Genomic DNA, 25157 nt, shown 5'->3' on the forward strand with positions numbered 1-25157 from the left:
CTATGAAAATTTCAAATCATCGTTGCTGTTACCAAAATGATCACAGGGACATGCAGATGTACAAAAATATCTGATGAAAAATAAAAAAATATTAAGAAAAAGTACCCCTCTTGGAGCCGTCAGCTTGTCGTGGTAGAGGGCGTGATTCAACTACAAGGGGGATCACACTCCTCAGCCTTCAGGGAAAGGTCTATTCAAGGGTTCTGGAGAAGAGGGTCCATCTGGAAGTTGATTCTCAGATTCAGGAGGACCAGTGTGGTTTTCATCCTGGCTGTGGAACAGTGGACCAGCTCCACGCCCTCAGCAGTGTCCTCGAGGGATTTAGCCCAACCAGTCTACATGTGTTTTGGAGACTTGGAGGAGGTGCTCGACCGTGTCCCTCGGGGAGTACTGTGGAGGGTGCTCTGGGAATTTGGGGTACCGGACCCCTTAATAAGGGCTGTTCGGTCCCTGTACAACTGGTGTCAGAATTTTGTCCGCATTACCGGCAATAAGTCGAATGCGTTTTCAGTGAGTGTTGGACTCCACCAAGGTTGCCCTTTGTCACCGATTCTATTTCTTACCTTTATGGGCACAATTTCAAAGCACAACTGAGGTGTTGATTGTTGAGGGGGTGCGGTTTGGTGGTCTCAGCACTGTGTCTGTTTGCAGCTGATATGGTTCTGATGGCTTCGCACTCTCTCATCTTTCCTAATCTTTGTCTATTGGCTGATTTAAAAGGTATAGATCTTCCAAATAAACATGCTCAACCAATATTAACTTTAGCCATTGGGAAAAAAACAGTATTGTTAAACTGCAAAGATAAACAGGCTATTAACATTAACCAATAGCAAAATCTTGTCATAAAGTAAACCACACTCAAAAATATCTCTATAACCAAATATCCACTTTCATGCACAACACCCCACCACACACGATCACAGTATAGGGATAATGGTTGACTGTCGGGGACCTGGTAACCATAGTAATGATTGGTGGTGGGTATTCAACATTTCTCTTTCGCTTTATTGTTCCATGTTGTCACGACTAGTTCTTTTACGACCATTTTGGACAAGAGGCAGGGTACTCCCTGAACTGGTTGCCAGCCAATCACAGGGCACATAGAAACAAACAACCATTCGCACTAACACACACACACCTGTGGGCAATTTAGAGCAGTGATTCCCAACCTTTATTGAGCCAAGGCACATATCTTACATTTGGCACACCAACAAACAAAAATTTCACAGAAAGTGGATACACAAGTCAATTATACAAGTCAAGCAAAGAGAAATGTGAATACCCACCACCAACCATTACTATGGTTACCAGGTCCCGGACAGACAACCATTATCCCTATACTGTGATCGTGTGAGGTCGGGTGTTGTGCATGAAAGTGGAAAGCCCAGTGAGATAGGAGTCTTACATTTTCAAGTTTATTTATTCTCACTTACAACGCTAGGAAGCATTAAAAATCACAAATAAAACAAGAAAAACTGAAAAGCGTAAAAAAAAAAAAAGCTGCAGGCAGGCGTTAGGCGACAGTGGTTTGGCGTCCAAAGAGATCGATGGTGAGTGCCGAGGTGAATACGGGAATGCTGTTCTGGTGGTGGAGGTGCAGGTTCACCAGCTCTCCCAGCGTCTTGGAGAATGGCGTTTCCATCAGCTCCATACTTCCTGAGGGACCCTACAACACACATATATATATATATATACATAATTTTTTTTTTTTTCTTCCTTTCGGATATCAGTCGGAAAGACATTCTGAGATGTTTGCGGAATGGTGGACAACTGGTTAGCACATCTGCCTCACAGTTCAGAGGACCCGGGTTCAAAACCGGCCTCGCCTGTGTGGAGTTTGCATTTTCGTCCCGTGCCTGCGTAGGTTTTCTCCAGGTACTCCAGTTTCCTCCCACATCCCAAAAACATGCATGGTAGGTTCATTGGCGACTAAATTGCTCGTAGGTGTGAATGTGAGTGCGACTGGTTGTTTGTTTCTATGTGCCCTGCGATTGGCTGGCGACCAGTTCAGGATTTACACTGCCTCTCGCCCGAAGATAGCTGGGATAGGCTCCAGCACGCCTGCGACCCTACTGAGGATAAGCGGTACAGAAAATTAATGATGAGAAGTTTCTCTGTCCCCGACTGCAATTCAGCACCGGTTTGACAAGCTTAACTGTTGTCACACTGCTGCGACGCATAGTGCTATTGCACTGGAACACAGCATCAACAAAAGCTCCATTCGACGGATGCCTGTGAGAGTGATAAAGGTTTGGTCATACCGACTTCAGGTTGTTCAAAGGCTTCAAGGGGAAGATTAGGATTAGGGCTGCAACTAACAATTACTTTAATAATCGATAAATCTGATAAAATCAAACGAATTGTCATCCCTTTATTCAAAAACAGGACAGTATGTCAGAAAATAGGCAAAAATGTTGATCATTGTTTTTCAAAGTAAGATCCAGACGCTTGCAAATGTCTTATTTTGATTAAACACAAATATATCACTGTCCATTTACAAATTTATTATTTTTTAAACTGATTTGGGACAATTTTGATATGCTGAATCCAAATATCATTAGTTTTGCTCAACCAGGTAAACTTGTTGAACTATGGGCCACATTTCTAAAATTATTTTTATTCATTTATTTTTTACAGATCGATTAACATGTAAAGGTTATAGTGCTTTGCCGCTTCCCTAACTTTTTTCCCCCTAACTTTTTCTATGTATATATTAAACTTTCAAAGTGAAGTGGCATCGCTTCGGCAGGTTGCTAGCATCTCCTGCGAGAATCGTCAAGATGGCGGCTGTGTGTGTGTAAATCTGCGTGGATTAATTAGACGCTGCAGCCCGGGGCAATGGAGTGGAGGAGAATGTGATGAGGGGAAATGAAGGATGGTGTAATTAAAACATCTCGTCAAGGAAGGAAGGAAATCAGGGAGGGAGGGAGGTTGCTAGGGGAGACTCCAGCAGGTTGGGAACTCAAACGTCTTATTACCTAGAGGTTAAGACAATGACAAATAAAGCATGAAAATAGTGAACAACACTAAAAGAACCTAAATAAGGAGTAAATGCAAATTTTTGTTATACCTTTACAGTACGGTATGGTACCAAAAAGTCCGCTGGGATAGGCTGATAGAGTCCTCAGGACCTCAGACTGGGCCGAACGTTGACCTTCCAACAAGACAATGACCCTAAGCATACAGCTAAAATAACGAAGGAGTGGCTTCAGAACAACTCTGTGACTGTTCTTGAATGGCCCAGCCAGAGCCCTGACTTAAACCCAATTGGGCATCTCTGAAGAGACCTGAAAATGGCTGTCCACCAACGTTCATCATCCAACCTGACAGAACTGGAGAGGCTCTGCAAGGAGGAATGTCAGAGGATCCCCAAATCCAAGTGTGAAAAACTTGTTGCATCATTCTCAAAAAGACTCAAGGCTGTATTAGCTCAAAAGGGTGCTTCTACTTAATACTGAGCAAAGGGTCTGAATACTTATGGCGGGGTGATATTTCAGTTTTTCTTTTTTAATAAAACTGCAATGATTTCAAAAATTAAAATTTTTCTGTCGATATGGGGTGCTATGTGTACATTAATGAGGAACAAAAATGAACTTAAATGATTTTAGTAAATGGCTGCAATATAACAAAGAGTGAAAATGTAAGGGGTCTGAATACTTTCCGTACCCACTGTATGCTAAAAATAACTGAGCTAGCCTTAGCATGGAGCAGTAGGTAACAGGCCTTGTGAGCTGCACTTTGGCTTTGTGTCACATGCGGAGAGATGTCCCAAAGACATGAAGGAAAGGTCGCTGCGGGTTTTCTTTAAATCAGTCCTATTTAAATAGTGACCTTATCAACGGCCGTTTGCATTTGCAGTCATCAGCCGTGCCTGCGTCGAGTGCACTAAACAATTTCTGACCTTAATGAAAACATGCTTGTTTGAATGCTCTATAGCAGGGGTGTCAAACTCATTTTTGTCACAGGCCACATCGTAGTTATGACCAAAATTAGTCACTTTGATTGGCCCACGATGGGTTTGTGTGCGGTCATGAGACTGCCTTGTGCCGTCTGATTGGTGAATTAGAGTCAAATAATACGAGTGATCACGTTGGATTGGCGCAACGGCGCCCTATGCGGAATTCGATGATGAAGTCTAAAAATAGATGGCGCACGCACGAATGGATAAATAAATCATTGCATCGATCATTGTAACGGAGTAAAAGTATCGATTCTTCTTTACGTAAATACTCAAGTAAAAGTAAAAAGTATGGTTCATTCAAACTGCTCTCAGGTACAATTTATACAAAATGTTACTTGAGTAAATGTAACGGAGTAAATGTAGCGTGTTAGTACCGACTTCTGGTAAGGATATTCTGCTATGTTGGGAGAGAGGTGTGACGTTTAATATTTGACGCTCACTTCCGCCACCCTGCTGTGATGAAAGACATTGTTGCTGTCCGACAACTTGTTTATATATGACACTAACCTCATCTACTTATCTGATTTCGGGATGCTGCGATGCTACGTGAAAGCGCACACAGTCAATATTGTGCTCGGCTGGGATATGTGTGTAAGACACCGGTGACTGAATGGCGGCTCTGGAAAGTGGTTTCATTTAATGACAAAAGTGTCAGCCTTTGGAGGAATGCTACGCTATTCATCCGCTCTTTTCATTTGTCTATCCAATTAAAGGAAATCAATACTCCCTGGCTTGAGATGCAGGGCGGGGCTTATTAGTGACCTCATCCAAACGAGGAGGTGCATGCTGCCTGAATGCTAATGGGACTACCCCCCTAGCCACTCTCCAGCCACCCGACAAAACGGTGGATGACGACGTCCTTTCGAAGGCAAAGTTGACGAAAAAGAAGCTAACTTTTACGGAGAATGATGTCATGTTTGAGGGGCTGCAGGATGAATGCCACTTTGGTTTGAAGCACGCATCTCAGACTCAATTTCACCATTTCCAAAGGTCCTTCAACATCCTAGAGAATTTGTCAGATTTCTATCAAATTTGAACCACTATACCAAACAGCAGACAGATGAGTGACGCTAAATTGCTAAAAGTTTCAGTTGTCATCGTTTCACGGTGCCAAGGTTCAGTTAAACACAAAAATGTAACACATTTCTGCCCCGAAAGACAGTTTCACTTAACAACACTCACTGTGGCTGGTTTGTCAGAGAAACCCAGAAGGATATTTTCCGAACATAACATTCCAATGCATTTTAAACCCACTAACACCCTCAGAGAAAAGCTGCTTCAACCCAAGGACAAAATCCCGAGATGCAAACTCAGAAATGTTGTTTACGCACTGCAGTGAGGACTGCAACGACTGCTTCACTGGAGAGACTAAGCAGCTGCGGCACAGGCGCATGGCACAGCATCAATGGGAGGCTTCGTGAGGTCCAGAATCAGCGGTTCATTTGCATCTCAAGAAGGGACATTCCTTCGCCCAAATTCTGAATAGGGAGGTGGTCCGCGAGTTTTGAAAGCAGTGTAAAAAAAATACATTTACATTAAACTACACAAGCCATCTATAAACAGTGGAGGACGTTTGAGGCATCACTTCTACGTCTGCCTATAACAATGTCCTGACGTCTCTCCCGCAACAATGTTAATTTTGTTGACATTTTTCGTCATAGTCAACAACATGTCCGTCAATGAATAAAAACATCTGCCAAAGACAAGATCCAATCAAGGCGGGAGGAATTGACAAGCTAACCAATCACAGCCACGTGGTAAGAAGTTACAAACTTAGTTTGAGCTTGAATACAGCGGCCAGGAACATACATACCGATACTGTATGAATGTATCAACAATAGTCTTCTATTCTTACCTGCGGCCGGGAAAACATGCTAAATCGTTTGTCAGGAACACAACCAAATTGAAGAGACACTTACACCCAGCCATCCTGAAATCCATGAACGGGTGAGGATTTTAAGTAATTCAAATTATGACTTTTATCGATCATTTACAGTATACAAATATGCTTAGTCTGTTGTGCCAACCCTCCGCCATTTCCGTTTTTTTTTTCAATGAAGGCTTCATTTTATTAATCACTTTTTGGATTGGTGGTTACCGTAAATATGCACGTTAGGATGCTGGTGTTTGATTACAGTTCACGGGGCAGGTTTGTGCCACAGTGACAGAGAGCGCTTATTACCTAAATCTGAGACCATGGTCTTCAGTCGGAAAAAGGTGCAATGCCCTCTCCAGGTCGGGGATGAGATCCTTCTCCAAGTGGAGGAGTTCAAATATATTGGGGTCTTGTTCACGAGTGAGGGAAGAATGGAACGAGAGATCGACAGGCGTCTGCAGTGATGCGGACTTTGCATCGGTCCGTTGTGGTGAAGAAGGAGCTAAGCCGAAAGGCGAAGCTCTCTATTTACCGGTCGATCTACGTTCCTACCCTCACCTATGGTCACGAGGTGTGGGTCATGACGGAAAGAACAAGATCCCGGATAAAAGCGGCCGGAATGAATTTCCTCCGCAGGGTGTGCGGGCTCTCCCTTAGAGATAGGGTGAGAAGGTCGGTCATCCGGGAGGGGCTCAGAGTAGAGCCGCTGCTCCTCCGCATTGAGAGGAGCCAGATGAGATGGTTCGGCCATCTGTTTAGGATGCCTCCAGGACGCCTCCCTGGTGAGGTGTTCCAGGCACGTCCCAACAGGAGGAGACCCTGGGGACAAACCAGGATACGCTCGGCTTGCATGGGAACGCCTTGGGATCTCCTCGGAAGAGCTGGATGAAGTGGCTGTGGAGAGGGTAGTCTGGGCTTCCCTGCTAAAGCTACTGCCCCTGCGACCCGACCTCAGATAAGCGGAAGAAGATGGATGGATGAACATTAACACTGGGGGGAAAAAGTATTTCAATGATACAATTAAAAATGTATAGCAAACTAAAGGTAAATAAAAATTGTACCTAAAAATATTTCATAACAGTTCTAAAAGATTAATTGAAATGTACTGAACTTAAGTTAAATATAACTTTTTATTTTACAAAAACTAAGCTTAAACTACTGTAACATTGTGCACATTTAATTCAGTGATTCCTGATGAGGGAGCTGGCGCATCACTGGTGGTATTTGTACCACACTTTTGAGAACTGCTAAGCTTGGTGAACGTAATGACTTTCAGAAAGTGAAGGGAACGTTTACATACTGCACTTTACACAGTTTTTATTTTAGTCGATTAAATCTACTGGAGTTTTTGTCGACTATAATCTTATGGTATCTCATCAACTAAACCTAGCCTAAAATAATTTAGATGACAAAATTATGGCTAAAATGAAATTACATTTTAGCCAAAAGACGGACAAAATCTAAATAAAAATTTGCTGTCCAAATTAACACTGCCCCCCAAAGATCGCCTCATTCAACGGTAAGTGGCCCTAACGAGCCATTTTTCCACGAGACGAGTGAACGACTGATTAGTATGCAAGACGGTTGTTTCACTAACCACACTGGGCAGCAACAAAAACACCACTACCACAGAACACCCCACTGAGGCATAAATAGAGGGACTCCACATCCAAAATTTAGAACTGAAGAAGCCTTTTGGTATAAAGGTGAAATGTCTTCAACAAACAAAAAGAGTCCAGTTGCCTTGATTCAACCTTTGCAAATTACCATGACCTGGCTCGGTGAGAAGACACACGTGCCTATCACTGGTACACCCACCAAAACGTCATTGAGAGCCATGTCTGAAAAGATACAGGAAGTTTGCCAATTTGGTCTAATGTGTACTTTTTAGACAACATTTTTAAGGGTTCCATCAAAAGAAAAAGTTGTCTTTGAGAATTTGTGTGATTGCTACCAAATTTTAACCACACAGACGGATGGGTGACACTAAATTGCAAAGGATAAAAAGTTTTGCTATTGTGTATGAGCAGAGCAATGCCACAAAGTTTGAGTACTTGCCATGAAAGACAAAACTCTGGCAACTTAACTTGTAGACCCACAAAAAAAAAAAGCCATGCCTGAAAATACACAAGAAGTTTGCTATTTTGGTCCAAAGCTAGCGCTTTTTTCTTGGCTAATTTTTCAAGGTTCCCTCAAAACACGAACTCGCCCTCAAGATTTAGTTGGATTGCTACTAAAGATTTGAACAACAGGCCTAATTTGAACCACGCATACTGGACAAGATGGACGATACTAAGTTGCAAGAAATTTCAGTTTTCGTCATGACAAATTTGGAGGACTCGCCAAAAAAGCAACTCTAGGAACTTAGCTGCACTACGTTACAAAAAAATTCAGCACCCGAAGCCAGTTCCAAATTTGGCAGGCATTTCTAAAAAGAAAAGACAAAGTCCTCCAAGAGATTTATTCTGAGCCCTACCAAAATGTAACCACATATACTAGACAGATGGGCGGCACTAAATTGCTAAGAATAAGAGTTTTTGTTAGTGCATATGGGCAGTGCTTGGCTGCAAAGTTTGATGTCTTGCTATGCCACATGAAAGTCTAGTAACGTAGCTACACGAGGTCACAAAAAATTCAGTCCTCATCGTCAGTTTCGGTTACAACAAAAGATTGGATAGGTACACCCATCATGAGTAGACCTTCAAAAAGCCATGCCCGAAAACACATAGGAGGTCTGCCATTTTGTTTGAACCGGGCCTTTTAGGGTCATTTTCAAGTGTTATGGCAAAGGGGACTTGTCCTAGAGATTTTGTCCAATTGCTATATGTGAGGCACAGGTGTATACAGTTCAAGACAGATGGTGACACTAAATTGTGAAGAATTAGAATTTTCTACGTGTGAGCGGAGGATGGCAGCAAAGTAGCCGTTTGCAACATTCCACAACAATCGGTCAACACCAAGTCTATCAAAGGGCAGAGCTGTCGGTTGGTGCGTTGAAGTGGGGAGGAAAATAGACATCGAGCTTTAATTAAATAAATGCATGCAAAATGCAGATGAGCTTGTTTCAATTTAAATGCAGATTTTGGCATTCAGAAGGAGACATTTCGCACAGAGCCAAAGAACAATGACGGAATCAGCTCTTCGTCTTTCCATATTCATGTTCCAATCAGTGTCTTGTTTACCACTTCAACACTAACGACTACGTACGACCGGGAAACCGTTTGCCTCAGCTGATTTCATCAGGACTCTTCATGGTGAACAATTATACTTTTAAAAGTGACAAGTGAGCGTTTGAAGTGGAACGAGGGTAACGCATCACCAAGCTCAGCCTTTGATCTTTAGACAAGTGGTGAGCTCAAGGAAAAATAAGCATGATATTGGTGCTTCCCTGTACTTTTATCTGTCCTAATTGAGAACATTTCTGAAGAGTTTGAGTGGAAACCCGCATGGTGTCAATGTGTCACGGTGAAGCCTTGAACTGCTTCGCCGCTATTATCCGCTTTTGGCACTAATTAGATCTATCGTCCACGGCATTTTCTCCATAAAAGTCCAATTACAAGGTGAAGGGCTCTTGTATTGTTTTGTACCTGCATAAGGAAATTAGTCATCTTTTAATTGGCCAGCTTGTGATCAAGGCAACAAGATTCAATACAAGAGATCTATTGGAAGATCTCGGTTTAATTAAAAATCAAACCTTTTATCAACCCTTGAGAAGTCCTTTAAATACTTACCTCATTTGTACCCAATAACAAAAAATGTCACCTTCCCAAAAACTGCTAACAAAATATTAGGCATATTTCCCCCCCCACTTTAAACGAGTCAATTTTTAAAACTACTTCAATCAGAACTGTACAAATTAAAAATTCATTACATTTGAGGGATTTCAACCCTTAATTATTTAATTAGTTTATAATCCAAAGAGTTCCGAGCAATTTTGCTGCATGTTTTAAATGAATAATAAACATGCCTCAAAATTTTTTTTTCACATCTGTGTATCCTGGTTCAAAAGGTATTTTTTATTTCATTTAAGGGATCCTGAACATGACCCCCCCAAAACACTCACTCAGTAGCGCCACCTGGAAAGTTAGTATGCAAAACTATGTTCAATCTATTGTTCGTGAAGTAGGGCATCAAAGTTTGATGATCCCCAAAGACAACTTCATGAGGTGGGCAAAATTAGCCCTAGACATTAGTTTCACCAATAAATATGAAATTAGGTGGACATGTCTATCATAACAGGACACAAAAAAAAGTCACAAGGACCTGTAACCAAAATTGAACAGAAAGTTAGCAATTTTCATTTGAAACAGTTATTTTTTGGAAGTTTCCAGTGCTTGTACTTTGACAAACTCCGACTTGCAAATTTGCCCAAATGAGCCCCAATCGGAGGAAATAAACCTTGACAGATGGCAAATGTTAACTTTTTGACTGTGTGCAGAGCATGTTGTCAAATGTCAATGTGGTGGTGAGGGCCTGTTTATCACCGCTTGCATCTTTAATTTTATTGTTGTGGTTGTGTCGTGGTTTACAGTGACAGCACTAGATTACACAGAGAGCCGTTTCTAATATTTTGACTTGACATTTATTTGGCAGGGGCTGCATTCAATTCCCGAGTGAAGCAAAATGAACATTTACGGTACTTTGACGTATGGCTCTGCAAACGGGCCGCTAATTAGCTCGCGCCGAAGAATGGTTTTCATTAGCAGCCGTCAAAACTGAAGAAGTCAATGTTTACAGCTTGTTAAAGGGGAAATAAAGCAGAACGGCCGCAAGCAATTAAAACTTTAAGAATGACAGCAATCTGACAACTAATCCACACTATGATGATGAACTCAGTGGACGCCCGTGGACAGGTGTGTAGTTGTATTGTGATACCATGGCATCCATGGACATATGCTGTGGACAAACACGTACTTAAACGTACACACACGGAGGGCGGGGAGCAGGAAGATGTCAGGCAGTGTTAGAGTCAACAAGCTCTGGATTTAAACTGTCGACATTTCCCTGGGAATGTTTTGAAGTGCGTCAAGAAATATCCAGCGAAAAAGCCACTCAGTTCATTTTGTGTATTCCCATAAGCCCTTTGCTGGCATCTCTTATTACCGTGTTGTTATGATTAAACAAACCAAATGTTGTCATTACGCCGCTGCTGCATGTTGATAATGACCTTTTTGCATAGATCCTCTGATATTTGGATACAACACACACACACACACACACACCACCGATTTGATGCCTCTAAACAGACTTTCTGTCTTAAATTTACTTCACAGATTTTGAATCGGCTTACTTTTTATCGTACTCAATCTTATTTTTCATAGAAATGTAATGTACGTGTCATATGATTAATGGCCTCCTGCTCAGGAAAACCTAGCCCAACAGTAATAAACAAAACTACTAGAAATCATCCAGTAAAACAAATAATTTTTAACTTTTCCATGTTTTGTTTTTTGAGGGCCAATTGTAAATGGGTGTGTCCTTGAGATGTTCAAATCACATCCGCTCGCAATGTACACATAATTAATGTAATAATGCATTAGTGTGAAATGTATCATCACAAATAAGATTGCACCTCTTGCCAGTTATTCATGATAATATAGAACACAATAGAAATCAACCCAATGACTAGGAGACAGAATCATTAGAACATTCCCCAATTTAGAGTTGTGAAGGGGAAGTAAACGCAAGAAGGGCCAAACAAAAAAAATTGTAGTTTGTATGTATGGGAGAGAAGGCCGAGGAATAGGACGCTTAATAAAGTCCACTTGATGATCACCGGCGTGCCTTAATGAGCCACCTGTGTTTGATCGACCACTTGGGAGTGATTACCGGCACTTCAATCGCAGCTTTGCGCAGGTGCAGCACGGCTTTTGCTCCGCTTTGCAAAGACATTAAAACACCTGACGAGACGCATCGCATTAATTATAAGACTCGTACAATGGTGCTTTGAGATACGAGTTTAAATGTGTTCCATGACCATGTTTGTAACTTCATACAGTCGTCTCTCAAATGATATTACCCCATTGAAATAAAATGGTAATGCCATTAGAGCATTCCAGCCTCACCCCCCCCCCCCCCATAAAAAACTAACAAAACATTTTGCAATGTGTTTTTGTCATAAGGAAAATAGCACTCTGTAATATAGTACTTTATTAGAAATGACATAAGTAGAATATAAAGAATTAAACAGGTTTTGAATCATATTAATTCATTGATACTCCTTTTTCGCCCTTTTCTGCGTGATGTGTGCGCACTAATCAACAAGGAGCTCTTGAGAGGCAATGCCAACAGACAAATCAAAGGGAAGATGCATTTTCAGGGTTTTCAGGCATACTGTAGCTAGCTAGATATGTAACTGCACATTGCAATTGCGCTGGTTAAGCGCTCAAATTCTTACAAAGTGGGGGAAGTGTGTCTCATGCCGGCCTCCAAAATGCAACATATGCCACCGTTTTTTCCACACCAAAAAAACCTGGAAAAATGAAAAGCTGAAAAAGTTTAACGTTAGAGCTCCACAACTGAGTATAAAATAGTTTTGTTTGTTGTATGTTTTCAGCAATTATCATCAAATGTACAATGTATTTTGCAACAAATTTCTTAATTAATTCTACAGGGTCTTTAAATATGTATTTTTATTGTGACTTTTCAGATGTACAACAGCCTTAACCAGGTAAATTAGACTTTTATAGTTGTTAAAAGGGGATTCATGTATTTTAGTGGAAAGTAATTCCCTCACTTTGAAACTTGTCTGAAGGAAATCAGTACATGGCACAGCTATACACCATTTATCTCTCTGATTAGCAGGAGCTCATAAATACCTCAGCAAGGATGCTAATCAGATGTCTCACCTGGGGGGTGCGCTAAAAATATGAAAATGGCTCACGGAGGCTCCTGTTATTTCCACCACAAATTAAGACCATATAGAGCACTCAATCAACACATTTATTCACTGACACGTCGTGCTTGCTACGCTAACTGTTCTCTGATTGAGAACTTGAGAAAAGAACAATTTCAAGAAATTGGACCGAGCTCTAGTGGAAAACTGGGCCCGGGTCCAAGCGAGTCCGTGATCCGTGGCAACTTCTCGTATCGACCTGCTACCAACAGAGTCCTGCGATGCGATGATGGCGTCATCTCCAGTGATTTAAACGGACTGAGATGTCGGAGCAGCTGGCCGACAAGGAGGCGTGAACGTCACTTAATGGAGGAAATAAGTGTGCACTTGGGGTTCTAACACATAAAAAGCACGAGAGAGGGGAGAGCTCAGTTTAGCCAACATTAAAAGCTTAACTGCACCATTTGCTGCTTCTTTGGCCTTTTTGCAATCCTTATTCCAAAAGATCACGCAAGACATTGGAAAATGACAATACCTTAGTTCAGGGCTGTCAAATTCATTTTTGTCATGGGTCATATTCTAGTTCTGTTTTCCGTCAGAGGGCAATTACAACTGTGATTATCCATCAATCCATTTTCTACAAACAACAAATTGATGGATAACTCGTTTTGAAATCAGGGGTCAAGGATAACAGTTTGTTCAGTGACTGTTCAAGAACTGCAAAAAGGCTTTGGTAACAAAAAATGCCTGCAATATCTCATTATTTATTACATATTAGAATTTAGAATGTAAAAAAATGTGCATTAGTTAATTGTGGGCACGTTTGACTTTTTCCTTTCGCTTTATTTGCAACGCATATTTCAGACATGACAGACCTTAAATAATCCTGAGCATGACTCAGGACTGAAACGATTAATTGAATAATAGACTTTGCACCGATCCGATTGGCTTATAATTAGCCAATTGGTATTGGCCGATAATTAGCATTTTATGCTGATCGGCTGATCAGCTTTAATGTCGCAATCTGATCAATGACGTCATTGATCGGGTCCACAAAAGACAGTTACTCCGCGCCGCCATCATGTACAGTATATTTGAATCCAAAAGCTAGTTTATTTTTAGCCTTGTACTGTAGTAGTACTGTAAATATCTGACCACGAATAAAGTTATTTAAAAAAATATGTCGGTGTTGTGGGACAGACAACACGTAATGCGTGGATCAGACTATAAGACATACATTTGCTCTTTCACGACGATTGCACTATGTCAGACTACTGCAATAAAATCTTGTATTCCGATACCACCACATCCCGTCTTTTACGATCACTGGGCTTTATCTTGCCAACTCAAATGCGACCGGATAAACTCGTTACCATGGTGACGACAACAACAATGGATCTCGCCGTGTGTATTATAAGAACCAAATGGGGAAAAACGTGTGCTGGTCGTCACCAGTGCTAAGGAGAGGACTTTAATTCAAGGATTGCTTGAGGTATGTTTACGTACTTTTAATACAATACGGCTTGCAAGCAGCCTACAAAACGTTATGTAGCCTAGCAAACTAGTGCTGGCACTAATGGTTGTACGTAAACATGCCGGCATTATGTCGAATCATGCTCTAAAGTTTCGGTGTCGGTCGGTGTTGTAATGTTGGTTTGAACTGACTGATTACAATACAGGACCTGAATACAGAATACTTTGGAAGATACTCCGTATACTTTACACAAGTATATACAGTAAATGAACAAGTCATTTAAATACACACATTGCCCCATCTTGTGATCGGATCGGTGATCGGTTATTTAAACTCGCTGATCGGTCCCAAAAATCCTGATCAAGGAAAGCCTATTGAATAATTTGATAAGAAAAAAAAAAAGTTGACGCAAAAGCACTACCTCGAAGCATCGCAGTGATCATTTTTCTACACGGAGCAGACCGATTGGCCATTCAATAAAACAGTGACCCAACCACGCACACTGCGCGACAATTCAGTCTGGTTAAGATGCGTCGCTCGGTGTGTGGCAGTCTTGAGATGTAAAGTCAAGCTGCTAACAGGGATGACATATTGCTAGACGTCAATGTAGCTCACAAGAGTTTAGTTCATTGACAACGGATTAAATACGCAGGTGGGTTTTAAAAAACTTTTTTTTTTTCTTTACACATATTCAACTCATGACCAACTACGTCAGGGATGACATAACGTGAGATGTTTTCATTTAAATGTGAAAAGTGGTTAATTAATTTTGCAAAACTTGTGACATGTTAACAATGCTCAAATTACTTTTATGATGACAGCAATTTCACTTCGGAACTTAATTAGCGTTTTCATTCTATCCTATGGGAATTATTTTCTCCATTGTCATAATTGGGAAATAAACAGTGCGAGTGAGGCGGGAGCAGGTTAAACAGCCTACACCATGGTGGGGATCGGGTGCCGTTGTCTTGACGGCCCTATTAGCGGGATTATCCGGCAGCCCATGGCTCAGTTGGATGATGTTAGAATCCTATTTGTAAGACTCACATCCTTCATCTGTTATTCATCAATGCAATTAGTCCAATTTATGTTCTTGTGCACCCCACCGATTACAGTAGACCCTCGGGGATTGAAGCTACTTGCACATTTTTCTGTAACTAAAACTATTTGCACCTATCCATTATTTTTTAGCTCTCTGTAACTCTGTAGATCCCAAAAATGGCCAAAAGATAAAAAAACTGTTAACTTCCAAGACAGGTGGGAGGCAGATTGTCTGTTCACTAAAGTAAAAGACAGACCTGTTTGTCGTGTGCGGAGCAACGTGGCTGTAACAAAGAATATAACATAATTAAATTAATGTTTTTTTTAATGCCATTTATCAACTCCTAGATCAACTCCTAGGTAGGGACTGTTAATAGTTTGAAGTTTGGATTTTTATTTAAGGACATTCTTATTTTTTTGGGTTGTTTTGTTGTTGGCCTTTGAAAAAAGATTCACATCAAATAGAAATGTAGTTAGATAAATAGAATGACGGAGAGACAGAATAATTCATGTTATCTATTTAAATACAAAACAGCAAACAAATACCACTAGTGTCTTTTATCGCAAATTTTATTTCTCGTGTTTAGAATATTAAAGTTTGTTTATTCCAGATTCAGTCTTTAAGCAAAATGTAAGTTTGTTGTCATATGATAAACTTTAACGCTACATTTCTGCAGAGAAGGGAAACACGCACAACGCAGTGATTTTTCATTAAATATCGAGTTTGGCTCGCGACGTTGTCCAAATTTTTAATTTTGGCCCACCGTGAGTTTGAGTTTGACACCCCTGCCTTAAGGGATTATAACAACGGATATTTGAACCCAAACGGTGGATCAACACATGTGGACAGACAATACAACAATACTCACAGGCATATATTCTTTATAGTTTACAAATAACGACTAATATTACTGCAGGGTACTGAAGTTATAATAGACCATTTTCTTTGTATATTTACTTTGTAAGTTTCATACTGCCCCAAGGTGGCCAAGGCACGCACAACAGAAGGACCAGCACAATGCCCATTGAATTGAAGCAAAACATGTGGCAAAAACGGTTTCATTTTTACATTCTATTTAATTATGTCATTCTAAAGTTTTTATAAAGTAGAACAATACAGAGTGCCATTTTATTTTTAAAGAACACATTGAAAAAAATTATGTTGTTTTTTGTCATACTCACAGACTGCAGAGGAAAGTCTGAATACTAAAACTGTTTGCAGTTTGTGTGTATCTGTATGCTTGTGTTCCGACACAGAGATGAGGCATGGGGGGGACAGAAGAGCACACGGTGTGTGGAGCGTGCATGCATTTGAGTGTGACACTGCACACAATGATGGCTTTATATTTCCAGGTGTGTGGGTGCATGTGTGTGTGTGTGTGTGTTCGTGCGTGCGTGTGTGTGTGTTCTGAGGTTAATAAAAATCGATAGTGAATTATCTCTTCTGGCAGGGTCGCAGGTGGATTGGCCGCACCAGCATCCAGGCGCTCTCCTCCTCCTCAATCTTCTTATCTTAGCATTAGTTATTATCTCATAGACACTAACGTTACAGGGCCGAGATTAAACCATCAAGCCCTGTTCGAACGCTGGTGCTGTCTAAACCTTTTACTTGACTACTTCCGGTTGTGTGACTTCACAATAAGAGCATCTGAAGTTCACCAAACATTACAGCAGCATGAAATTAATTTCCCACAGCTGAATAATATAGACTAGAAATAGCTCTCTCTCTAATTGAGAGATATCAGATAGAGAGGGTTTTCAGTATAGGGGTGATCTTCTAACAAGTAACAGGGCTAAAGCCTCATGTTGTAGACAGGCACATTTTCCTTACCAATTTTTTTTTATTTAGACTAGGCACCTACCTGGCATGTACCCTGAGTGCTATATATTGTATGCTGGATTTTGGTTACATTTGCAGGGACAAAGGTTGATTTTCTTTAGAAGCAACACTTTTTATTTGTGTTATTTCACAGCTTTGTTACATATGAATCCCAAAGGGAATATTTTTGTTAATTTACCGATGTGAAATTGTCGAACATCTTTCAACATTTGTTGCGAAGTATTAAGGGTTGTGTTTAAAGGGCCACTTCCTTCAAGTTTAGAATACTGTCGTATTTTTTTTCCTTTTTATTTGGGGGGTTGATTAAAATCAGAATCTGGAATTTTACTTTAAGGCCATATTGACCACCCCCCTACCTTTCACAATAAAAATAAATTGAACTATTAAAAAATAATCCAGTCAAAAACAATCCACAAAGCGGCTTGGTCATGCGGGCACAATGTGCTATCATATAATTAATGAGATCATTCCTCTCCTGGTTATTAATGATAACCACACCCTTGTACAATAGAAATAAAAATAACAATTATAAATAATCCACTGTGTAAATAAATAAATAAATGGATTCAGAAAAAAATCTATTTATTTATTGATTTATAGCATTTTGCAAACACAGCCTGTTTGCAAAATGCGATCATGTAATTAAGGCAGACTGCTCCTCTGGCCAATTATCCACGATAACATCCACCTTGCACAATAGAAATAAACAACTAGAAATAATGCAGAGCAGGGGTGGACGATATATGTCGCCTTCGATGTAATCTTGAGTGTTGTTTTAACAATGTGCAATTTTACATGATGGAATATTCATACTGTCTCTAAAACAACAACAGATCGGGTGCATGGATGGCATATGAGAAGGAGAGAAAGGGGGTAGTGTATGAAAGTCCTCATTCGCCGAATCAGCGACCATGATTCAGTCATTTGACTCAGTGACAAGGAAAATAAACTCTTGCTCTCAAACTAGCGGGCTGAGCAACCTTTTCAGGAATTTAGCAGCTGTGCGGCTGTAAGTAAATACTGTATATCACTATCCTGTCCTGTCACCGATCACTCACAGCTTTACTTATTTGAACCCTGTTCGGTATTACCAATATCGGCTGCTAAACCTGTCACTTGGGGGGGGGGCAAAAACAATATGACAATATGACAAAAACAAGTAAACATTGGCAAGACATAGAGAACGCCATCAACTACATTTCTTTCTGCAGTGTTCCAGCCAAATTTGAATGCCAGTGTGTGCTGTAGTGATAAACTTGTCTATTTGGTTTTTAAATATTTAATTAGGGTTACATTTTGATGTCATCTTAATTTTTAGACATTTGTTGACATTTTGTTAAACAAAAGCTTAACTAAAATACTATTCTGCAAATCTGATTTGGCATATTCTCCTGTATATAGCCTGGACATAACAAAGTTATTAATTGTTAAATATTCCAATACAATATTTTTGTGCAATGTCCTGGATAAATGTCCAGGGAAGAAGAGTAGAGATTTACACTTTTTTCTTTTAAAATTATTTTTTAAATTTTTGTATTTTAAAAAAAAATAGGATAGTCAAATTATCGCTATTGTAAAATAAAATAAAAATAGAGATATTTTTATTTGTCCATATCGCCCACCCCTAGCAGAGAGTTAAAAAAAAAGTTCACCGCACACTCAGTCACAATCATTTTTTTTTATCCAGTAGGATTCGTGCAGGTTATAGTTCACGTTATTTTTCAAAAATGTTCTGTTGACTTTGTAGATTATTTGTACTTAAGAAAGCATTTGCTCAAAAGGACTACGTATGCGCATATACGTGTGTGTGTGTGGAGCTGTTATCAATTTATGCAGGCCAGACCCATGACACTGCCCTTGTTGTCAGTCTCTGTCCGGCAAAAACAAAAACAATACACGCACGCACGCACACACTCACACACACACACACATACACACACACACACACACACACACAAAGAATAAAAGAGCGTTGCTGTAGTGTATTCTCACTGCATGGCCGAGTGGGGCACAAAGCAATAAGGTGGGGTAATGGTGCATAAATGTGTTTGGACTCCGCAAGGTCAAATACCTCCCTCTCTCCCTCTGTGTAGCATTTGCATATGGCACAGCACAGCATCAAGATGGAATGATACGAAATAAAATGTGCCAACCTTTTTGAATACCAGGCAGTCTTCCATGTGCTCGGCGTAGACGGAGGTGAGTCGGTACTGGTTCTCGATGGGGTTGTCCAGCTGGTAGCCGGTGAGGATGTAGCAGACAGTGCGGAACTCCTGGATCTTCTGCTGGAAAACCTCCTTCAGACGCTGGTTCTTGAGCTCCGACCGCTCGATCTGCTTCAGCAAATCTGGGGAGCGGGGTGAACAGGTGGGAGGTGTGTCTTTTTAACTCATCTTCTGGAATAATACATGCTTCCGATCTGGACTCATTTGGGCGAATTCGCTTATAGAAGGTTGTTAAAGTACAACTTCAAAATAGCTCCTTCAGATCAATAGCTGCTTCAGATCAAAATGTCCGACTTGTCCGATGTTCAATTTCGGACATGGGTCCTTGAGACTTTTCTGTGCATCATGTGATGAGCTCCTTCCCTCAGGTAGGCGCTACCGATCAACGCAAACTAGAACTAGTAGACATTCCAACAGCTTCTTCCCTCTTGCGATCAACTTCTTAAACACCTAACCTATAATTCCATTACAACAAGCTGGCAATTTTTTGACTTGAGTTCGTTGTCACATTTCTGTGGGGCCAATTATTTATTACTTGTGCACTCACTGTAGTTGTCTCGCCATGCTGCACTATTTGCATATACTGGCCACTCATGCCAGAGTGGCATCTGCTCCATTTGCGCACTGATTGAGGAGTGTCTGTAACATTTGCGCGACCGACATTGTCCCGGATGGTCGCGCTGCTTGTCGCTTTGGACCGCGTGCACTCCTTGGGGTCTCGGCGCCCTTTCCGCGGTGGTTGTTGCACCGGACTATTGCAATGTTGGTCGTTCGAACTGCTCTGGGTGCTAGAGGGCTCTGCATCTTTTTGCACAATTGTTTTTTGTCAATGTCTTTGTGTCCCCGAGGTGTTCTGTAAATTGACTGTTTGTTGTGCTGGAGCGGCTCCGGCTGCCGGAGGCGGGTTCCTTGTGTGTTTTGGACATACTTGGCAAATAAAGATGATTCTGATTCTGATTCTGATTCTGATGAGGCATGTCCACTGGATTTCATCTCAACCGGTCAAACTGGTGTCAAAGGCGCGTTACTAGGATTCCCACATAGTTTCCAGGCAGACACGCCGCGGTGCAAGAGCATTGGCTCCCGCAACGCGCGAAAGGCAGGCTATCCAAATATAACAAGATGACCATGCCAAATATGTATCACTTTTGTACAAAATAAAAAAAAAAAAAAAGTTTGTTATGGTTATGTTCGGGCTAGGGCTGGAGCTAAGAAAGTTTAGGATGGGTTAAGTTTAGGATTAGGGTGGGTTAGTGTGAAACATGTTAACGCCACACTTAAGTTACATACTTCTTTTCCCGTCTGGAAGCAGTAGGGCGTGTTCTACCTGGATAGAGCAGCCAATCATAATGTAGCGGCGCGTGTCCAGGAGCCAGTAATATTGGAGCAGGGCGTGTTCTGCCTGGAAAGTCTGTGGGAAGTCTAATAATTTATTTATATAGATTTATTTATTTATTTTTCCCCTAACGGCACTACTAAGTGAGTTTTCGGGAGGGTCATATTTGATATCATCCAACTTTGACACCATGCTTCATCCACGTTAAATGGTTTAGGCAAAAAAAAAAAAAGCTTGGCAACTTAGTATCACCAATCTGTCTGGTCTATCTGCTTCTGATTCCAGTGAATTCCCTCGTCGGATTTAGTCAAAAGTACAAGAACTGAAATTTACCACAAAATGGCCGACTTTCAGTACAATCTCGGGCATGCGCCATTTGAGGCGTTATTAGGAATCCCATTCGTGTTCTTGGCAGCACACACCGTGCTGCAATATGACTGGGTGCAGGACACGCACCGCTGCAATGTGATTTGCTGCTGCGTCCCGGTAATACATGCCCTACTACACCCAGATTGGAAAATAAGTATGTGACTTTAGTGTCGCGGCGTGGATATGAACTCCACTAACCTTAACCCACCCTAAGACAGACTAACCCAAACACCAGCCCTAAATCTAACCATAGCAAACGTCATTGTTTTTATTTTGTACTAATGTGATAGCTAGATAGCTAGATAGATAGATAGATAGATAGATAGATAGATAGATAGATAGATAGATAGATAGATAGATAGATAGATCATCTCGTTACAGCCTGCCGCGATGCAGGAGCCAATCATATTGCAGCAGAGCGTATCTGGCCGAGAACATTAATGGAATTCCTAATAAAGGGTCAGGTAAATGTTTTTTTTTTTTTTTAAACTTTGCAGGGAGTGCTACGGAGTGATGTTTTTTTTATTTTTTTATTTGTTTTTAGGGGCGGGCGTGTGACAGCGGTCTTGGTGACCCCGGAAATACATAAATCTTCACCAGGATACATGGTTTCAAAAATTGGTGAGTTTTCGTACAAGTTGAGGCCCCCAAAAAGCCGTTTAAATTTTGGGCATATTGTCAGTCTTTGACTTTTGTCCTGTATGTCCTGTTATGATAGACATGCACACCCAATTTAATGTCGATCAGTGAAACTTGTGTCAGTAGCTAATTTTTTTCCCAACCTTCCAGGGCATGTGACTGAGTGACTTCTGAGGGTGTATGCGTCTATTTGAGGTGTGGCGTTCATTTAGTCAAGCAGACAATTCAAGCTAACGATGGCAGTCTACAACCACATAAAAATGTTCTCTCACAAATAGTAGCCAACCCTCTTAAGGCGTGCCACACACTGCGCAATGCGGTCGAACCTGATTGGACCGGACCATTGCACAAAAATGAGAGTTGCCGACTCACCCCCGCACACTGGGCGAATGGATATATGGACACCCTAGTTAAGGAAGAAGCAGGTTGCTAAAAAGAGTTGATGAGGTTGTGGCTATATTAAAAGTCTCACTTGCTCCCATTACACACACACACACACACACACACACACACACAAACACACACACACACACACACACACCGCAACTTAGTCCTTGAACTGAGCTCTTATAGGTAGGCTTCAGTCTCGTGTGACTGCGTTCATTTTGTTGAAAAATGCTCAAAAAGTCATGCGTTTCTCACCCAGGACCTCCTTGGGTGGTGGCAAACTGAGGTTGGCCGAGTGCAGGGCGGCATCCACATGTGCCCCGCGTCCCCCCTCCTGCACTTTCCGCACCACTTCCCGGAGGCGGTCCACTTCTTGCCGCAGGGCCTCGGTCTCCTGCTGCCGCTGCTGCTTGGCCACTGCCGTGGGGTTCATCTTGAAGTTGAGCACGCGAGTCTTGAGTGGGTCGTAGTTGCCCTGGGACAAAAGACAAAGACAAAATTCTTTACTAAGTTTTAAAACAGTGTAAGTCCAGTGTCCAAAAGACAATTATTGGAGCTTTATTACAGCAATACAGAAAACAATAACACAACAAATGGAATAAGAAGTGGGATCCAAATATTGACGTGCCCCACAAAACAACATAAATACAACCCTCTGTTTCTCAATGTTTTTCAGAGTAATATAGAATTATTGCCACAATTAGCAGTTGAAGTGGGATCTAAGTTTTGACAAGCCCCACAAAACAACATAAATACAACACTTTAACTCAATAATCAAAGGCAACGAGAAAGTAACTCATTTCATCCTTTTTCTGAACCCAAAACAACAAGCAAGCAAATGAATCTTAACCACACCCAACTCCCACAGAGGCAGCGATGCACAACAGGCGAAAAAAGAATCAAATTAGCTCTCGTTGTGCACAGCCGCTGGCATTTGCGAGGCAAACTAAGATAAAGTGACGCAACATAAGCGATCGTTTAGATGGAAACGGAAAACATTTCAAAGACAATCCAAGCAAACGGCAGAATATTGCAGAATTTAGTGGCGTGCCCGAGGCCACGCTGCTTTTTAGTCTTTGAACAACAATAATGCGCCTGAAAGCAGAGACGTGGAAGGACCTCATCCAATGAGGTCAATGTATGTGCTGGAAAACAACGCGATGGGTCGCTGAAAAAACATCCAATCGCAGGAGATGCGGGCCACCAAGAGTGGATAAGTTCTATCAGATGTATAAAAGAATATTAAAACAAGGTCGACCCGACGAGGCCAAACAACGTCCACGTTAGAAACCTTTAAAAAGTAAAATACAAAGGCAGTATTATAGGTTTTATCAGATGTATCAGAGAATATTCAAACAAGGTCGACCAGACGAGGCCAAACAACGTTCAGGTTAGAAACCTTTAAAACGTAAAATACAGAGGCAGGGTAATCTGTTTTAATTAAAAAAAATTTAAAAAAGTGCATGTTCGCTTCACTGAAGAAAAGTTTGAAAAGTTTAAGTTTTACTGATTTAGTCTTTGAAATTTACAAAAAATATGTACATTAAGTTCACTGATGTCCTGTTCGGCTGTTAGGTCAAGCAGAATGGAGGATCTGTTTCCCTTTTATGCTAGAACAGTTTTACTGGGTCACAGTGGAGTTTTTATGCTGCCGCTGTGGTTTCTTAGTATTATAATTGATATTTATTGAGAATCAGAGTCAATCAGTCGAACGGAACAAAGTTTCTAGAGGGGAGTGAGAGACGAAGACAAAAGACAAATCACTAATTGTAAACAAGATGAGAAAAGTAAAGCATTACAGATCTAGTACAATGAAACAGATATGAGTGTTGTATGGGGCAGTAGTACTACACCCTGTGAGGGAAAGACAGGACAAGATAGGACAGGACAAGGACAGGAGAGGAAGCATGCAGGACAAGGGTCGTGAACCCAGCTGTACAACTGAAGTGTGGTGGGAGGGACTATGTGAATTATAAAAGTCTACATGAGGTGAGTGTGAGTGAGGGGATAACCAAGCAATTCGTATATTCATTAGTTATTTGTCGCATTAAGTGAGTGGCCCCACACCCAGCGAAAAAGTCCCAGGTGTGTGTGCCTGTGGACACATACAAGTGAATCGACACCATTTTGCATGCACAATGAATGACAGAAGTGTCCTGTAAATGCTGTGCCTGCACTGCGCAGCCTGAGGACCCCACCCAATCAATCGAGTGGCGGGATTGGGCCCAGGAGTCCACCCGAGAGCAGCCCGGCAGACGGGACACATCCCACACCGAGGGACCAAGGGTGGTCCGTACAAAACACATACGTTAGGCCCACTGAAGACTAAGTGTCTTTGATATTTACACAAAAACGTAGATTTTTGTTGCTGGTATTTACAAAAACACATACATTGAGTTCACTTAGTCTTTGATATTGACAAAAATGTGCATGCTCATTTTACTTCAGTCTTTGAAATTTTCAAACCACAACAAAATTTCCTTTTAAATTTCTTTGAATCATGAGTTCGTTGACAAACTCAGACCAAATCTTTTCAATGTCACCTCTTGTCCAAAGCCAAGACACTGGGCCTTTTTTCAGTTACCAAGAAAGCGCAACCAAAACTGTGGATCCTTTAATCCATGTTTTGAAATAAATGTAAATAGATAGAGGCGTGTATTACGGCTTCATCAGTGTATCTCTCCTCGATCTCAAAGTATAGTCACAGCGGCTTGCTTGATGCAATCTCTTGCAAGGGCAACAACTTCTGGACTTTTGGCAGCAACAACATGAAAGACAAAGCGGAGAAATATACCACCAGCGTCATTTCAGGTGAAAGTGAGCGCGGAATGAAAGAAAACGAAATTGAACAATAACAATGTCGATGCTTTAGCGCCTGGACTTGGTACAAGCTTGGATATTTGCTGGGCTGTTACGTGGAGAAAAATTTGGTTTACTGTGCTCAATATTGGAATAGAGGAGGGAGCCAAGGAGAAAGTTTAATTCTTTCTACAATACCTTGTCAAGAACTCACCAGTAGGAAAGGACCAATGGAATGGACTGATTGGCTGTAAATCACAGGACTTACACATTGAGAGACACAACCATTCACACCAACAAAAAAAATTGTCTTCAATGAAGCGAAAGTTCATGTTTTTGTAAATCCCGATTGGCGCAAGCATATTACTACTGAGG

At 41.2% G+C, this 25157-nt stretch overlaps 1 protein-coding gene across 4 annotated transcripts in view; it reads right to left on the minus strand.

The window, feature by feature from the left end:
• Positions 1-1299: 1299 nt before the first annotated feature.
• Positions 1300-25157, minus strand: part of mad1l1 (mitotic arrest deficient 1 like 1) — a 71523-nt gene continuing 47665 nt past the window's right edge. For 2 of the 4 annotated variants that reach the window (XM_061679841.1, XM_061679839.1), the window contains 3 exons: positions 22239-22458; positions 19181-19374; positions 1334-1666 (listed from right to left, as the gene is read on the minus strand). In XM_061679841.1, coding sequence (XP_061535825.1) covers positions 1514-1666; positions 19181-19374; positions 22239-22458 — 567 coding nt within the window. In that variant the 3' untranslated portion in view covers positions 1334-1513. Of the gene's footprint in view, positions 1667-19180; positions 19375-22238; positions 22459-25157 lie in introns of all 4 variants that reach the window. The other 2 variants (XM_061679843.1, XM_061679842.1) reach the window with 2 other exon arrangements.

The sequence above is a fragment of the Phycodurus eques genome, chromosome 6, assembly GCF_024500275.1.
Source record: "Phycodurus eques isolate BA_2022a chromosome 6, UOR_Pequ_1.1, whole genome shotgun sequence".
Lineage (NCBI taxonomy): Eukaryota > Metazoa > Chordata > Actinopteri > Syngnathiformes > Syngnathidae > Phycodurus > Phycodurus eques.